The sequence below is a fragment of the Lactuca serriola genome, chromosome 2 (assembly GCF_051521515.1).
Source record: "Lactuca serriola cultivar US96UC23 chromosome 2, Lser_US96UC23_V15, whole genome shotgun sequence".
Classification (NCBI taxonomy): Eukaryota; Viridiplantae; Streptophyta; class Magnoliopsida; order Asterales; family Asteraceae; genus Lactuca; species Lactuca serriola.
In genome coordinates, this window is record NC_136409.1 from 8,254,369 (window position 1) to 8,272,708 (window position 18,340).

At 38.2% G+C, this 18,340-nt stretch overlaps 2 protein-coding genes across 2 annotated transcripts; both read right to left on the reverse strand.

Moving 5' to 3' along the window:
- Positions 1 to 4,695: 4,695 nt before the first annotated feature.
- LOC145089002 (uncharacterized) lies at positions 4,696 to 5,853 on the reverse strand. Its single transcript, XM_079027507.1, has one exon. The coding sequence runs from the start codon at positions 5,851 to 5,853 to the stop codon at positions 4,696 to 4,698; it is 1,158 nt and encodes a 385-aa protein (XP_078883633.1).
- An 87-nt stretch (positions 5,854 to 5,940) lies between these two features.
- On the reverse strand, positions 5,941 to 7,182 carry LOC145089003 (uncharacterized). Its single transcript, XM_079027508.1, has 3 exons — positions 6,699 to 7,182; positions 6,300 to 6,440; positions 5,941 to 6,179 (listed from the first exon to the last, which is right to left on the reverse strand). The coding sequence occupies exons 1-3, from the start codon at positions 7,180 to 7,182 to the stop codon at positions 5,941 to 5,943; spliced, it is 864 nt and encodes a 287-aa protein (XP_078883634.1).
- Between the last annotated feature and the right edge of the window lie 11,158 nt (positions 7,183 to 18,340).

Genomic DNA, 18,340 nt, shown 5'->3' on the forward strand with positions numbered 1-18,340 from the left:
AACATTAAACTCATAAACTAGGCTCACACACTAAATCACGCACATGACCACTCCTCATGGCGGCTGGTGCGTGGAAAAATAGATGGTAGCCACCACCTCACGGTGGTAGTGGCAGGTCTTCCTCGATTTTCAGGCCAAATGGTGCGCATACAATACCACAATTAACGAAAACCATCAATATACTTAAACATAATCGCATTCAGCCACCCCTCAGGTGGCTTTCACCAACAGAAAAGACGGAAATAGTGGCCAAAAAGGCCACCGGCAGCAGCAGCGACGTCCCATGACGTCCCACCAACATAAACGAAGAAGAAGAGGGAATTTGGGTGGCGAACATACTTACCGAGGGTCTTTCAGTCGTTTGCGACTTTGGTATCGGCAATTATAGCTCCCTTCGCTAGTCTCGTGTCCCTTTCGACTTCTCTCTACATCTCCGGCAGCAAAGCTAGGGTGGTGGTGCTCCACAGCGAGGTGGTATGCAGACGGTCGGTTGCGACTTCTACCACAGAGGGTAGCGGCGATGGAGGCTGGAGCATAAGGTGGCTGCTCAAAACAACTAGGGTTAGGGTTATGAGTCGGTATCCGAAACGAGAGGGGGAACGCATATTAGACTGATCCCGTGACTTCTTCCAAACATCAATCTATTTTTCCAATTATGGTCCCTCTCCACAAAATCTTCTTTCAACTTAAGTCCCGATTTTACCAAACAGCCCCCATCTTTAATAATTTATTACAATATAAATCTGTAATTTATCTAACAAACCCTGACTTCTAAAAATCTTTAGAAAATAAATCCTGAAATTATACTTTAACCCCCGAAAGTCTAAAATATATCATTTGGCTCCCCGAAACCACCACTTCGCTGACTATTATTGATTTGGCTATAAAATAATAATAACAATTACATCTCAGGGCTTTAGAGTTTATTATTTATTTAATTGATTTTAAACGGAATGTTACAACTCTCCTCCATTTAAATTAGATGTCGTCCTCGAAATCATTCCCTAACACTCCTGACGTGCCAAACATCTAGAGCAACATGACCACAGTCCCGAGTATATACCATAGCCTTCCCAAGTCAACCGAACCCAACCCTCGTAGGGCTCTTCAATCTGTAGATAAATGAATTCCCTTCAACCTGATCACATCTACTCAGTCTGAATTTCGAAGTCTCGAGAGCGTCTGTCTCCATGACAAACCGCCCACAATGAATCATCGTCTGAATCCATTGTACTTATCTCCCAACTGGCTATTCAACCCTTGATATCATTTAGTCCAACTGTAAAAAAAACTTAATATATATCCCAAATGGCAATCAACTACACACACGGACCCCAGATCACTAAAACCACTCCAACTCATCTTGCTGCCACATAGCCACTTTCCTTAAGAACATCCGGGACCTCCCTGGTCCCAACTTGTTTTCTAACTGTCTAGAACATCGAACACCTACCCGATTTCTAGGCCAAAACACCCGCAACAGTCCCATGCGATCTACGAAGGATACATTGTCTAGCAATAACTACCCTATCTATATCGCCACTCATGGCTCCTTCAATTTGTTTGATCCATCCGATCATGATAGGCCGACGACCTGTCGCTACTAAATCCGATGCAAAAAGGTGAATGCTACCCGAATAATTGTAGTCTTACATCATACCCGGTCTCCTTTGACCTACCGTTTCCTGATTCCAATTATGTTGTGACCTACTCACAAACTTGCAAATCGGTCCACCCTGGCCTAAGTTCTCTAAACGAATCTGTGAATGCCACGACTACCCTGTAGTCTTTCTACACTTCTCACACTATCTAACCGATTGTCAATGCTACGGCTCCCCCGCAGTCTTACAACACTTTCCACACTATCTGGCTATTGGTGAATGCTACGGCTCCCCCATAGTCTTACAGCACTTTCACTCTACTGACCATTCATGAATGTTACCGCTCCCCCGCAGTCTTACAACACTTTCATTCTAACACAACCGTAGCGCAATAACTTACCCCTAATCTAGCAATTCAAAACGCATACAGAGTCGAGCACACACTCGACCAAACACCCAAACTGAACTCAATTTATAACTAGAGTCCCAACCTGCTTCCCCAAATTCTGCTATCAAGCCCCCAAGAAGACGCGATCCACCTGACGGGGAGTTTTACCGAACTCCAAACTCAAACAACCTTTGACCAAATAGCCACTTTGGATGCCATTTTCCTCGATGAGGATGAGAAACTCATCCCGGGCTCATACCTTCCCCTATCCTGAATACCTGTGCGATTCTCCTTCACTTAGATTCGACTAAGTTTTCGTAATACATGAGATTTGAAGGATTCCCAATCCTTCTTACCCTTTAATATCCAAATGCTGACAACCTGTTTCTTACCCGTGCGAGTGTTAAATAACCGCCCCAAACCCCAAAAAGGTCACACCACTCCTAAAGACCAGACGAACACTTCCCGGATCCTAGTGAAACTAATAATCTGAGACGCCTTGAAATGATTCCACACTTATATCTTGAAGTCCAAACAACCAATGTCCAAACCAAAGTCTCAATAGTAGACCACTTCCCCTGGCACTTCCAAAAGTCGACCCAAGCATAATGGCTGAGTCACCAATCCTGTCCGTAGACCTTCCGCGTCATGTCCTTGAACTGATCGCGACCATAAACCTAGATAACATTGAACGCTCCAAACTAGCAAAGAGCGAAATGACCCTCACCAATCACCCCGTAACTCACGGTATACAAATGGAAAATGACAATGTTTGAAGGTATAATCCAAACAAAACCAAGGAAACAAACCCAGATATACACTTACTAAAACCCTTGAAACAAAAAACTCCCTCGTGCATTTTCCCACAAAGAACTGCACTAAATTCGGCCCTGCTGGCCTCTCACATGTTGACCCAAACTCTTGGGTCTCTTTATGGGACCCTCCAATATATGCACCTGATCGGCTCCCCTCTTCCCAATGCACTCCAAATCAATTCCTGCTCGGATCTATAAATCATTTCATGTAGGGTATCACACCCTGACACACTCACCACCTCAATCATTCATGGCTGAACTGTAGCAGCTAAAGCAACCTCTACCCTAACCTACAACTCCTCCCAAGACACAATCTCCAATCCTAAAAGTGCAATAGATCGCACAATCAATCCTTCCCGCTTGATACAAGAGATCCAAGGCGAATTCAAAATCCTGGCAGTCCTTCTGCTAACTGGCTCACCACCGAAGCTGGGACCAAACCCTGGTCCTTCCTCTTGCGTGTTCATCCACATTCTGCACAATAGCTATCCCCATGCTCCAATCATAACCAGGAATTCTCCTTCCCAGGCTTCTTAGATTCTCCAAGACTTTCCCCGATTTAAGTATGGATCTTGTGCTTTTAGTAGTACGGGCCCAATACTACCTTCCCCACATATCCATACTTTCCTCTAGGATCATCCTGAATCCTCTAAGTCACCTACTCCCATGATGTACTCAATGTCTGCTAAACAACAATACAATATTCGCCGAAGCACAGAACAGGATCTAATAGACTATCGAATAATAGACTTTACGCTAGGACCACAACCACACAAGAAACATGATATAAGGCTAAATCAATTATTCTAAGGCTATACGATCCTAACCGTATACAATTTTAAAAGCATACACATAGCAATTACTAATACCAATAATCATTCTCATTCTAGCATGACATCCAATATTCCCAAGGCTACAAGCACCACATATCAGGCCGATCTATTGCTGATTACTCAACACTTAGCGTGCAAGTCTAACAGCTCATACAACATATACATGCATCTTCATTAGCCCTAACTAGCAGTTTATTCATAGGTTCATAAACCAAGTCATAATAGATAACATATGTGGGTATTCTAGGGAAACTTACTTGAGCTCGACTGATTGCATGCACCACACCCTTTCTTGTCTTATAAATTCTTTCCTTAAAACATTTTTTTGAAAACTTTACAGATCCTCAGTTTAAGTTCAGACACACCCGAAAGTATGTCTGAATCCCTCAAAACAAGACTCTGATACCAACTTGTAACGAACCAAAAATCGAGGGCAAAAATTTTATTTTTAATATAGTCAAAACATAGATATCATTTATTCCAAACATCTAAGACATCGTTAATTAAAACATTTATCAGAGTTCATCACAAAATCATTCAATACGGAAAACATGGGTGTGTGCACTGCGATCAATCCGGACCCTTCTTTTCCAAATCGATGATACCTGAAACCAATAAATAAAATTGTAAGCACGAAGCTTAGTGAGTTCCCCAGAGCATACCCCACACAATCCACATAACCACATAATCCATATCAGCCATAACAGCTACATAAACCATAACAATCACATAAGAATGCATATACACATATAGGGATGCCATGGAAACCCTCAAAGGTCTTATTCACATACTCACATAAAACATATAAACTACACAAGTCATGCATATTAACATATAGGGATGCCCTGGAAACCCTCCAGGGTCTTAACCCAGGTACCCTGGAAACCCTCCAGGGTCTTAGCCCACTGCCATGGGTAACCAGGGCCGGTCCATTGATTTTCAATGCCCGGGGCGAGATTCTAAATTATGCCTTTATTTAATAAAAAAAATAGCAAAAATGAAATAAATTTTATAGTCAAACGAAAACAAGGTTACACAAACAAAAGTATACATAAAATCTATCTAAAACGATGTCTCCTTGCATTTTTTGAAGCAAAAACATCTATTATTTTATCATAATCAAGACTTCGTAGGAATTGACTTTCAATACTCAAAATTGCTAATCCATTTAATCTTTCTTGAGTCATGGTACTCCAAAGATATGATTTCAATAACTTCAATTTCGAAAAACTTCTTTCCGCGGAAGCAACCGTGACCGGTACCGTCAACAAAATCCTATATGCCACCAACACATTGGGAAACATGTCCATTTCCTTTGCAACCTCCATAATTTGAATGGCTGTCCAAGGAAGTTCACCTTTGTATGCTTCATCCGGCAACATTTCCTGCAAAACTTGTAACTCAATAAATAAATCTTTTCCATCAATATCAAGGTCTTCACCATTTGTCAAACTAGTTTCAAGTTTCTTACAACATTTTTTTAATTCATCATCAAATAAGGATTTTAACTTTAAACCATCAAACAAAAATCCAAAAATAGATTCAAAATGTTGCATTTGCTCAAATCTACTTCTCAATTGATTTAGAGCCATATCTACTATAACAATAAAATAATCAGTTCTAAAATTTTCTTGAGAAGATTGTTGTTCTCTTTCGGTATTTGGAATTTCATCAAATTGTTTTTTTCTACTATGAACACGTTTGATAGGAAATTTTGGTTCAACTCCAATATTTTCTGCTATTTCTTTAGCCTCATTAATAGCAGAGTCAAACCCATTTTCCCTATATTTTTCAAAATAATTAACTAATCCCTCTAAGTTTTTTATTGCAACATCAAGAATCATATCTTTGGATTGTAATTTATTACTTACCAAATTAATTCTATATAAAATTTCATGCCATATCACTAAACTTAAAATAAATTCAAAATTAGAAAATTCACCATTTACTAGTGATTCCGCATCTCTACAAACCTTACCATCATCACTCACTTGAGCCAATTTTGTTAATGCTTCTTTTATTTCAAAAAGTTGAGTTTTTATTGCTTTAACACTTTCAATGTGACTTTCCCAACGAGTAGTAGATAATGATTTTAGGGTTAATTCATCAACATGATCAAGTAAAACACTCCATCTATGTGTGGAGCTAGAAAAAACATTATATATTGTTTGACACGTACCAAAAAAAGTTTTAGCTTTATGACAAGAATTTGCCATATCACACAAAACTAGGTTTAAACTATGACATCCACAAGGCATATAAAAAGCTCTTGAGTTTATATCAAGTAGTCTTTTTTGTACACCTTAATGTTTGCCTTTCATATTTGCTCCATTATCATATCCTTGTCCTCGGATACAATTTATATTCAAGTCAAGAGATTTTAAAGCATTTTGTAACACATTAAAAAGTCCTAAACCAGATGTATCTTCTACAATTAAAAACTCTAAAAAAAACTCTTCAACTTTTATTGGAACACTTGTAACATCAACACATCTAATAATTAAAGTCATTTGTTCTTTACGACTTGCATCCGGAGTGCAATCTAGAATTATCGAAAAATATTTTGAATTTTTTATTTTTCTAATAATTGCACTTTTTACTTCGGATGCCAACATTTCAATTAATTCATTTTGAATTTTATGACTAAGGTAATGAAAATGACTTTTTTTTTCTTGAATAAGTTGAAAATGGTGTTTCATTATGGGATCAAACTCAGCAATCATTTGAAGTACACCTAAAAAGTTACCATTAGATTTCTCATATATTGTTTCATTAGCTCCACGAAAAGCCAAGTTATATTCAGCTAAACATTTTACAACAGCAATAATTCTTATCAAAACTTCTTTCCAATGTTGAATATCTTTTTTTATTCTTTCTTGTAACTCTTTATTAATTGTTTCATTTTTCCTTAACCTAAGTCATGTTTGTGTCCATGTTTTTAAATTAATCATGTGTTCAGAACTATGTTCATGTTCATTCAATTTTTCACTAAGATGTTTCCAATCATTAATTCCTTCGGTTGCCAAATTACTTCTAGATCGAGCTGTTTTAAATAACTTACAACAAAAACAAAACACTTTATCAAGTTCTTTCGAATACACCAACCACTTTCTATCATAAGAGTCACCATTTCTTAATTTACGAACATAAAATTCACAAGAAAAATGTCTACCTAATGCATCTTTTGGAAAAAATTTGTAATTTTCAATTTCCCTAATAGGCCATTTTTCTACAAGCAAATCTTTCATTTTTAAATCTAACTTATCCCATACTCTTGGATCAAAAATATTAATATCACTAGATTTATCAATAAAATCATTATTTTCAAGATCATTAAAATTTTCAATAGGTTCATTAGAAGTTTCAATTGGACCTTTAGAATTATCAACAAAATCATTAGTTTCAACATCATTAGAATTTTCATGATTATTTTCACTTCTAAAAAAATACTTATTTAAAGATCCTTGTAATTTATTAGTAAGATCTTGTTCTCTTTGTTTTCTTTTTCTATTTTGAGCACCAGGTGGCTGTTTTCTAGGAAACATATTTAAACTTCACCAAAAAATTAAAAGTAAAAAATGTGGTAATAACAAAGAAGGATACAACCTGATGTTACTTAGCAATCCGTATCCACAACTTGATGTTATCAATATGTATCCACAACCTAAACAAAAAAAGAAATAGTATCCTTTAGATTTTCAGAAATTAATCTAACAACATATTATTCAAAAATAAAAAGCACATAATTTTTTCAACTTCATAATTTACATATCAATATTTAATTTCTAATTATATATAACAAATTATTTAGAATTCAGAAAACCATATCATTATTCAAAAAAAAATACAACAGTTTATATAAAACCACAGTTTATATAATGAAGCTTAGACTGTTATCAGAACAGTTATAAAAAAAATACAATAGTTTATCAGAACAGTTTATATAATGAAGTTTATATAAAACCACAGTTTCAGTTTATAAAAAAATACAACAGTTTATCAGAATAGTTACAAAAAATAGAAAAAGAATTACCTAGACTGCTTAGTGTAGTTCACAATGAACAAGACTGCAAGTCTGCAACTTCAACTTGATCGAAATTTCCCTTCCCTGGGCAGTAACCTATATAAGAAAACTGAAATTTCATAAATTTTAACCTGTAATAACTGTAAGATTTTCGAAATTTTAAGTAGGTTATGCAAGAAACTTGAAATAATATATAAAACTTACTGGATTACAGGATTGGGACTTCAGGAGGACAAATTCAATGAATCCCAATTTGGCACCTTTGAATCTTCACTTTAACACAATAGATTTGCTGCAATAGATAAACTATTAGTATTACAGCTTTAAAATAATAGAGGACTAGAGATCGATTCAGAAAGAAAGAACATAGGAGAAGGCAAGAAGCTAACCAGAGAAAGGGCGAGAGAAAGGCTGAAAGCTGAAGGGTGAAGGGTGTAAACTATAACGACTAACGAGAGAAAGGACTTCAGTCTTCAGGTGGACTTTCGAGTTTCGACTGTGGACGAGAGCGAGAGAGGCGGAGCGCGATGACTTGTGGGCGATCTTTGAATCGTCGATCGATATAGCCAAGGGTATAAACTGTAACGGTCCTCTGATTCTCTCCATTCGACGCCCCCGACGCCTCGTGTTCTTCATCTTTGGCGAATTGGCGTGTCACGTGTGCTTTAGATTGAAGAGACGAAGATGAATTGAAGAGGCGATATGCATCTGTGTTGTGTAATTAGGTTGCCCGCCTCCTACCTGTCTTCATATTTTACTGAAGCCCAATATACAATAACATTAAAACAGGCTTTCAATTGATGCCCCACTATACCTTGCTGCCCTGGGCCGTGGCCCAGCTCGCCCTGGGCTTGGGCCGGCACTGTGGGTAACCCACATGGTCTTCACTAACTACCAATCAAACCATACATAACAACATACAACCTAAACATTCAAACATATAAGGATGCCCTGGAAACCCTCCAGGGTCTTACACTGGGTGTCATGGGAACCCCCACATGGTCTTAGCTCAATGCCATGGGAACCCCCACATGGTCTTAACTAATGATGCCATGGAAACCGTCCAATCTTACACCGTAGTGCCTCGGGAACCCCCCCCCCCCCCCCCCCCCCGAGGTCTTTACCTAGGATACCGTGGAAACCCTTCAAGTTCCGAAAAAAATACATCATTCATAATAGAAACTAAGAACCCTTTGTAGATAAGCTATGATGGCTTAGTGTATACATTAGATTCATTTATAATTAAGATTTGTAGGCTTAGAGTGAGTAATTCTACCTTATTTCCTGTTCCTTTTCGGGTTGTGGATTTAGGGCAGAGTCGCTCAGTTGACTGTCTTTCCGATCTTAATTATACATGACTTGTATACACCAAGCGATTATAGAGAGACCTGTTAGGGATTATCTTATGAAAATTAATCAGTTTTGATTATTAGAACACTTATACTGCTAGTACTCGCTTATTGCAGTACGATGTGTAGAAATGCTTATATCAAGAAAGCACTAGAAAGCTTACACAGAATGCACTGTCGAGCACACTACAAACACACCATCGTTATAATAGACGTTTCTTTCAAATCGACTTAACACTTTTTTCTATAAAGAGTCCGACATCGTCATTCGACATGGATTGGCGTGGTCCTCACCATGCCAAGTTCATGTGTTACGAAAACCCACCGCTTTAACCGACTGATTAACTAACCCCTCGTCACTCGTAACGACAACCCAACACAGACCTCAGAATCGTCTCTCTTATATTCTAGACCCCGAAGTACTCATGTGAGAAGTACTTTACCTTCCGAAGCCTTGCCGATGTATATCCAGCAGACCTGCCGAATCTACCACTCGTCCAACCGGTCAAGTTCAAGCACAGACGCTAAGGAAGAATACAGTTAATCTATCACTACTAAGTGTATACGCAAGAGTAGTATATATTTAAGATTCTACGGACTAAGAATGTGTGCTTCCGCCCTATCTCATGTTCCTTGTTTGGTTGTGGACCTAGGGCAGAGTCGCACATCCGACCGTCTTACTAATCTTATTTATATACGACTTATATGCATGAGCTAATGATACATGTGATGGGTTTTCAGCATTCTAACACTTCCTAAGTGTACATGCAACCCTAATAACCTTGGATCTATGTTTGTCTAATTATCATGCAAAGTTGAATTCCAAGGTTATATTCCTATCTAGCATACATGGGGAACAACTTTTTACTTGAATGAAAGATAAAATAACTTACCTTGTTGTTGCTTATGTTCCTTGAAACCTTGTGAGCCTAGCACCCCAAGTGTGATACCTCAAATGCTTCACACAACACCAAATGCTCTTGGAAAGACTTTTGAGAGAATGCACACTTCTTGAAATTGGCCTAGCCCTCTAGTTTCTTATGTGTCTTATGTGTCTTCTTGAAAGACTTTTGAGCCAAGCCCTCTAGTTTCTTAGTGTCACCGATTTTGGTGGAGAATATGCTTCTTATATAGTGTTGACACATCTAGGGTTACACCATGTAAACCCTAATGTGTCATGACTCTTCATTTCCATGACCCGTGGGTTTGTAACTCCCATGGAGCATCCATGGAGCATCCTATGGGTAAAGCCCAACTTGATAATCCATGGAGCCTCTTAGCCCACTATACAAGATATGAATGATTTACAAAATCAACCCATATATTTAATTAGTTATCTTTTGATCACTTAATTAATTCTAAATTAATTCTTGATCAAACTAATCAAATAATATTATTAATATATTAGAACTTATAATATATTAATAATCTCCAAGTGTTATTTCACTCATTTAGTCTATCCAATTGCATGGTGCCATGCAACCCAAATGGACCATGCCGGGTCGGGTCAAGTACACCCCATAAATAGTTATGGACTTAGACACCTTATCCAACAGTCTCCCACTTGGATAAGTCTAATAACTATAACTCTAGTACTTCAGGAACTGACCGGCAATCGTAGCTCATTCAAGGTTTCTCGAAACTGATAGGATGATGGTACGCCATTTAAGATAAGAGATCATATAATCCTCCGTTCTAGATATCAACCGGACAAATACATGGAACAATGTCTTACTTATTGTCCAGCAGTTTGTTTCCCGATTTCCGATTTGTTTGACAAAGAACTTAATTGAACACATCAACTTAGTTCTGACCGGGCCCGGTACATAGGTCAAAACAAAATCATCGAGGGGCCCAGATATCAGCTTCTAATCCAAGAAGGAACAGATAAACTTCGAGTTACCAATGCATTTTCGTACAATCAATGCATAACCAACTTGTAAGTAACAAATCATATCTCTAGGTTTGAAGACTGATACGATATTACCGTCTCACGATCACTCGAGATAGAATTCCATGTAGTGATTCCAGTGAGCGTCGGTTGAGTCCAATGCTCAGAACTTATGAGAACTCATGATTGTTGTAGCCTTGTCCAAGACCTCTACAACCAAACATGACAGTCTTGATTCATACCTACTTCCGACATATGACCGACTGTGGAGGTTTGAATAATATGTTATACCAAACAAAAAATTATTCTGGAAGTCAAAACATGCAAAAGAAATATAGTAAACGATCGACAAGATATAGCAACACTTTACTCATAAATAAAACACTTTTTATTCATCATCTAATGTTAATTACACTTTACAAATTTCAAGGTTATCTAACTATTAAATCTAATATCATCCTTCAGCCCTATGCTCCGAGCATGCTGGAGATGCTTAACCCGAGTTAGTCCCTTCGTGAGGGGATCTGCTAGATTCTCATCTGATGATACCCTCTTTGCCACGAGGAGTCCTTCTTCGATTCGATGTCTGATAAAATGGTATTTTCTGTCGATGTGTCTGGATCTCCCGTGATCCCTTGGTTCCTTGGCTAAGGCAACAGGGCTTTCACTATCACAGAAATTTTCCATTGGCTCTTTAATAGCTGGTACAACTCCAAGGTCTCCAATGAAGTTCTTCAGCCATATCGCCTCCTTTGCCGCCTCGCTAGCTGCAATATACTCTGATTCACAAGTTGAATCTGCTACTGTCTCTTGCTTGGAACTCTTCCAAGAAATTGGTCCTCCGTTTAGGGTAAAGACCCAGCCCGACTGAGAGCGGAAATTATCCCTATCAGACTGGAAGCTAGCATCACTATACCCTACAACTCTCAAGTCATCACTCCCACCGAGGGTAAGGACCTAGTCCCTAGTCCTTCGTAGGTACTTGAGGATATTCTTTACTGCAGTCCAGTGTGCCTTGCCAAGGTTCCCCTGATACCTGCTAACCATGCTGAGGGAAAAGGCTACATCAGGTCGAGTACACGTTATAGCATACATGATCGATCCTACAGCCGAAGCATAAGGTATTCGACTCATTTCTGCTATCTCAGCCTCAGTGCTAGGGCTTTGTGTCTTACTCAATCTGGCGTTACTCTGGATGGGTAACTCTCCTTTCTTGGAATCCTGCATGCCAAATCTCTTCAACACCTTATCCAAGTAAGTACTCTGACTAAGTCCAATTAGTCTTTTACTCCGATCTCTCAAGATCCTTATCCCTAGAATATAGGCAGCTTCTCCTAGGTCCTTCATAGAGAAACACTTCCCAAGCCAGGACTTAACTTCCTGCAGAGTTGGGATGTCATTTCCTATGAGTAGTATGTCATCCACATATAATACAAAAAAGCTAACTATACTCCCACTATCCTTGACATACACACAAGATTCATCTTCACTCCTAGAAAAACCAAATTCCTTGACCTTTTCATCAAAGCAAAGATTCCATCTGCGAGGTGCTTGCTTCAATCCATAAATGGATTTCTCAAGCTTACACACTCTATTAGGGTACTTGTTGCTGACAAAACCTTCTGGCTGACTCATGTAAACATCTTCAGCCAATTTTCCATTAAGGAAAGCGGTTTTGACATCCATTTGCCAAATTTCATAGTCATGAAATGCAGCTATGGCTAACATAACCCTAATAGACTTAATCTTGGCTACCGGAGAAAAGGTCTCATGATAATCCACTCCAGGAATTTGAGAGAACCCCTTTGCAACCAGTCTAGCCTTATAAGTGTGTACATTACCATCCATGTCGGTCTTCTTCTTGAAGATCCATTTGCACCCCACTGTCTTACGACCTGGTACATTTTCAACCAAGTTCCAAACTTGATTGTCATACATGGATTGTATCTCGCTATCCATTGCCTCTTTCCACTTGGCTGACTCAGGGCCTGCCATGGCTTCCACGTAACTATTAGGTTCATCCAGACCTATCAGTGTCTCATCACTGATAAGTGTATCTCCTTCTATAGTAATATGGAATCCATAGTAATGCTCAGGAGCATGCCTAACCCTTGTGGAACGCCTCAGAGGTACGGACTTGTCAATTGGCTCAACAGGAGTTTCCTCCTCAGGTTGAGGGCTAGTGTTTGAAGTTCCTTCACCGCTTGACTCTTGAATTTCTTCAAGATCAATTTGCCTCCCACTGTCTCCTTGGCTTATAAATTCTCTCTCTCGAAAGACTCCTCTTCTTGCTACAAAGACCACATTATCACTAGGTATGTAGAAGAGGTAACCAAAGGATTGCTGTGGGTAGCCGATGAAAATACACCTCTTGCTTCGAGGTTCCAGCTTATCATGAGTCTCGCGTCTCACGAAAGCCTCGCAACCCCAAATCTTGATGTGGTCTAGTTTAGGTACTTTACCAGTCCACATCTCGTGAGGAGTTTTGGCAACTTTCTTTGTAGGGACTAGATTAAGAATATGGGCGGCAGTCTCTAAGGCATACCCCCAGAATGAGATTGGTAGCGAAGCTCGACTCATCATGGAACGAACCATATCCAACAAGGTTCGATTACACCTCTCAGCCACACCATTCAACTGTGGTGTCCTGGGAGGTGTCAATTGTGAGACAATCCCACATTCCCTAAGATAGTCGAGGAACTCTGAACTAAGATACTCACCACCTCGATCGGATCGAAGCATCTTAATGTTCCTGCCCAATTGATTCTCGACTTCCTGTTTAAATTCCTTAAACCTCTCGAAAGTCTCTGACTTATGCTTGATTAAGTAGACATATCCATATCTACTGTAATCATCAGTGAAAGTCAAATAATAACGATTAGCATCCCTTGTGGCATGTTTGAATGGTCCACACACATCCGTGTGTACAAGGTCCAACAAACCTTCACCCCTTTCACACGAGCTTGTGAAGGGTGACTTTGTCATTTTTCCAAGTAAGCATGATTCGCAACTATCATCTGACTTTAGGTCAAACGACTCCAAGACTCCATCCTTTTGAAGTTGGCCTATGCGTTTCTTGCTTATATGTCCAAGACGACAATGCCATAATGATGCTTTATCCAAGTTATTAGTATTAGTAGAATCGATACACAAAACATTATTTCCTAAGTTATCTACAACAGATACAGCTTCATACACACCATCACAGGGTAATACTTTAAAATAAAGAACATTATTAAAGAAAGCATCAATATAACCAACTTCATTATTAAATGAAAAGGTAAACCCTTGTTTGTACAAAGCATGAAAGGAAATAATATTTCTTGCCATTCCTGGCGAGTAACAACATTTATTCAAATCTAAACTAAACCCACTACTTAGCGATAAAGTATAAAATCCAATCTTGGTGACAGGTGAAGCTTTCCTATTACCCATGATCAAGTTTATTCTTCCTTGCTCCACATCCTCACTTCTTCTTAGTCCCTGCAAATCACAACAAATATGAATACCACAACCGGTATCAAGGACCCAAGATTTAGAATGGGGTAAGTTATTAGATAAGATAGTGTAAATACCTGCATGGTTGGGTTTAACTTTCCCATCCTTCACATCTTGCTGGTACTTTGGGCAGTTCCGCTTCCAATAAGCCTTTTCATGGAAATAGAAGCATTCAGCTTCTTTTGGGTCAGAAGAAGGAGTGATGAAACCTTTCTTGGTTCCACTTGAAGAAGAGCCATCAAGGGTCCGAGCCTTGGTACCCTTCGAAGATCTCTTTCTCTTCCTCCCTCGACTTTTCCCAATTTCCAAAACCGGAGTTGAGTTTGGAGTAGGAGTGATAGCAACCGACTTCCCCTTAAGACCTGATTCTGCGGTCTTGAGAAGTCCCTGAAGTTTGCTGAGGGTGACCTCTTCCTTATTCATGTGATATGTCATGCGGAATTGATCATAGCACGATGGTAAAGAGTGCAAAATGATATCTATTGCAAGCTCCTCAGGGAAGTTCACATTAAGCTTCAGCAATCGATCCACATACCTTTGCATTTTCAGCATGTGGCTCGTGACGGATTCTCCGTCCTTCATCATGGCTGTTATCATGGAGCAACTGATTTCATACCTCTCTTGTCGTTCACTTTGATGGTATCTTTGTTGGATTAATGTCTAAGTCCATAACTATAATTGGTAAGACTTGACCCGACCCGGCATGGTCCATTTGGGTTGCATACCATCATGCACTTGGATAGAATATAATGAGAGAAATAAGACACTTATGGTTATTAATATATTATAAGTTCGAGTATATTAATAATAAGAATAATAAGATTATTTAATTAGTATTGATCAAGAATTAATCTAGGATTAATTAAGTGATCAAAAGAAGACTAATTAAATATATGGGTTGATTGTGTAAATCATCCATACTTGTATAGTGGGCTAATGCTCCATGGATAATAAAGTTGGGCTAAAACCCATAGGATGGTCCATGGATGCTCCATGGTGTATTTGTACCCATGGATCATGGAAATGAAAGGCCATGTCAATTAGGGTTTACATGGTGTAACCCTAACTATATAAGCATCTTATTCTTGACCAAAATCGGCGACTAGAATCATACTAGTGTGTGTGAAGTGAAAGGGCTAGCCGATTTCATGAGTTGTAGAATTCTCTCAAGCTATTCTAAGTGTTTTGATGATTGTGATTCCATTTGAGGTGTCACACTTGGGGCACTTGGCACTCAAGCTTCATGAAGACTTTCTACATGAAAGAGGTATGTATTCTATCTTGTTATATTCATTGTTTTATATGCTAGATTAGGATAATACCTTGGAAGTTCTTATTTGCATATATAATAGAGAAAACATAGATCCAAGGTATTTAGGGTTGCATGTACACTTAGGAGTGTTAGAATGCTCAAAACCCAACAGTGGTATCAGAGCCTAGGCTTGTTTTCTTGCTATACCTGCAATAGAAGCTGAAAAACCGAGTTTGGTGCTGTCTGATCATCAGACTCGGCGAGTCCATCAGAGGACTCGGCGAGTCCATGCCTAAAATGTGATCAATTCGATCCAACTCGCCGAGTTTGTTCATGCACTCGACGAGTTGGACCCCCAGACAACATATTTTCGAGTTTTTTGGCTAGAAATGGACTAGGAACATTACCCTAAGTTGTTTTTGAACTTATAAACTTATTTTTGATGTGGTAATGTTCATGCTAATCCATTTTCAAAGATAATTGTCAATAGATTCATGTTTTGTATTAGTTTAAGGTTTAGACTAATTACATGAAAAAGTTTGATTTGAATTATCTTGTTCTTATGAGTTGCTTAGATTAATAGAAATGTTGAGTGAAATAGTTGTTTTCAATCCATTTTAATCTAAGAGTTGAGTATAAAATGTGTTTGTGTAACTTGTCCTCAAGTTACATGAAGAGTCACATTAAAGACTCATAAAACTCATAAAAGTTGGCAATGGTTACAAAATGAAGAGTCTTGTGTCATTGAATAATTTTTTATGACTCCATAACTTGTCCTCAAGTTATGGAAGTTCAAGAGTCACTTCATTAAAGAAAAATATGTAACCATAATTAAATCCATAAGTTATAAAATAAAGAAAAAGTTAGTTCTTTTATTAGTTTAAAGTCTTCCATAACTTGTCCTCAAGTTATGGAACTTGAAGAGTTTTTGGATTAAAACTACTTTAAACACATAAGTTATGGAATTAATTAGTTTTGAATAGTTTCAAAAACTTGCCCTCAAGTTTTGGAATTGGAAAAGTTTTCACTTATGAATACTTTAATTCCAAGTTAGCCCTTAGAATTTTAAAAGTTAAAATTCAACCCTTATACTTTATAATATTATAAGTTAATAATATATATATATATATATATATATATATATATATATATATATATATATATATGTATAAGAGTAAAGTCAGTCTTACCGCTAGTACGCCTCATTCACGAAGCCGGTCTATAAGGTGGGTATAAGGTTGTTGCCTATAAAATGGCAACTTAATGGGTGTCCACTCTCACCCACCGCTTGCTTGACCGGTGGAGGGTCGTTAGCCGAACGGGTTTGACAAGACTATAATTCTCCTTCATTAAAAGTATTAATGGTAATACTAAGTAACTAAACTCTTAATAATACCCAATCTTGGTTACTTAGGAAAAATATGAATAAGGTGCTAACCCATGAAATTACACTTTACACTTTGTCTAAGTCGTTAGTGGAGCGTGTGTGGTTAACCGGCACACTAACTTGGACTTAACAAGGTAGGTAAAGGGTGACTTAATATTTATCATAGTATCGATGGAGCGTGTGTGGTTAACCGGCACATCGATTGAGGGGTAATTTATTAAGGGTACCAAGTGATTTGCATGGTTACTTCACACCTTGTTTTGTGATCCTCGGCATCCCAGTCACAAAACCTGAAGGGCACACTCGAGATTGAAACATGCCTTTGAACAGTTCAACGAATCTCAAACATCTAGGAGTTTCAAATCCAATTAAAACCTAATAATATATTTCGTTTATCTTAGTGGAAATTGGTGAATCGTCATTCACCTACCTTCAAATATTTTATAGCTTGGATTACGGCATACCTCTTCTAAGTTATAAAATAGTTTGTTGGGTCCTAGCCTTAATATTTCATATTGGGTGTCATATTAAGGACTTTAAATCAACTATCTTGAATATCTCCCAAAAGATGTCTGGTTTAGACACCTATGATCTTCCCAAATCTCTTGAAACAAGGTTTCCTAATGAAGATGATGTCCCATGGATATCATACTTCTTTCTCCTCCTCCATCCATTCTCCCTAACCCACAAGTTCTTGAAAAGTTTAAGGTCACTCAAGCCCTATTGGCAAGGCAAGGTCTAGGTGTGATCACATCTTGGAGATGTAGTCACATATTGACAAGTCGGGAGAAAGTCTTGAGAAAGTTGGTGGTTCAATCACTTTCTAAGTCACATAGTGAGTTCTTTTGGAACACCTATGAAACAGACTATGACAAGACCCTTAATGATCTTATCTATTTGCTAAGATCAACTTCCTAAAAACTTTATGGACATTGACAATAGTGACACAGGAAATCCAGAAAAGCATTCTCTTTCCAATGGAAAGAGATCGACCATAGTCAACTCGGTTGACCAAATGGTAAAGAGAAAAACTAAGTCTGTGATAGTCCCGTGTACCATTATCAAAGGGTCCATATGTTTGTGTTGCCAAAGGAAGGGGCATTGGTTGCGAAGCTGCCAAATTTACCTAAGGATGTTAAAGTCAATAAGTTTGACTCTACTTCAGGTAAATTCCACTATTTAACTCTGTTAAGTTTCTATTCTGAGATTCTTGATACATGATGTGACTGGGTCATATGGTGATGTTTAAGAATCAAAGAAAAGTGAAAGAACTTAAAGAAAGAATATGCTGAATCTGATCGT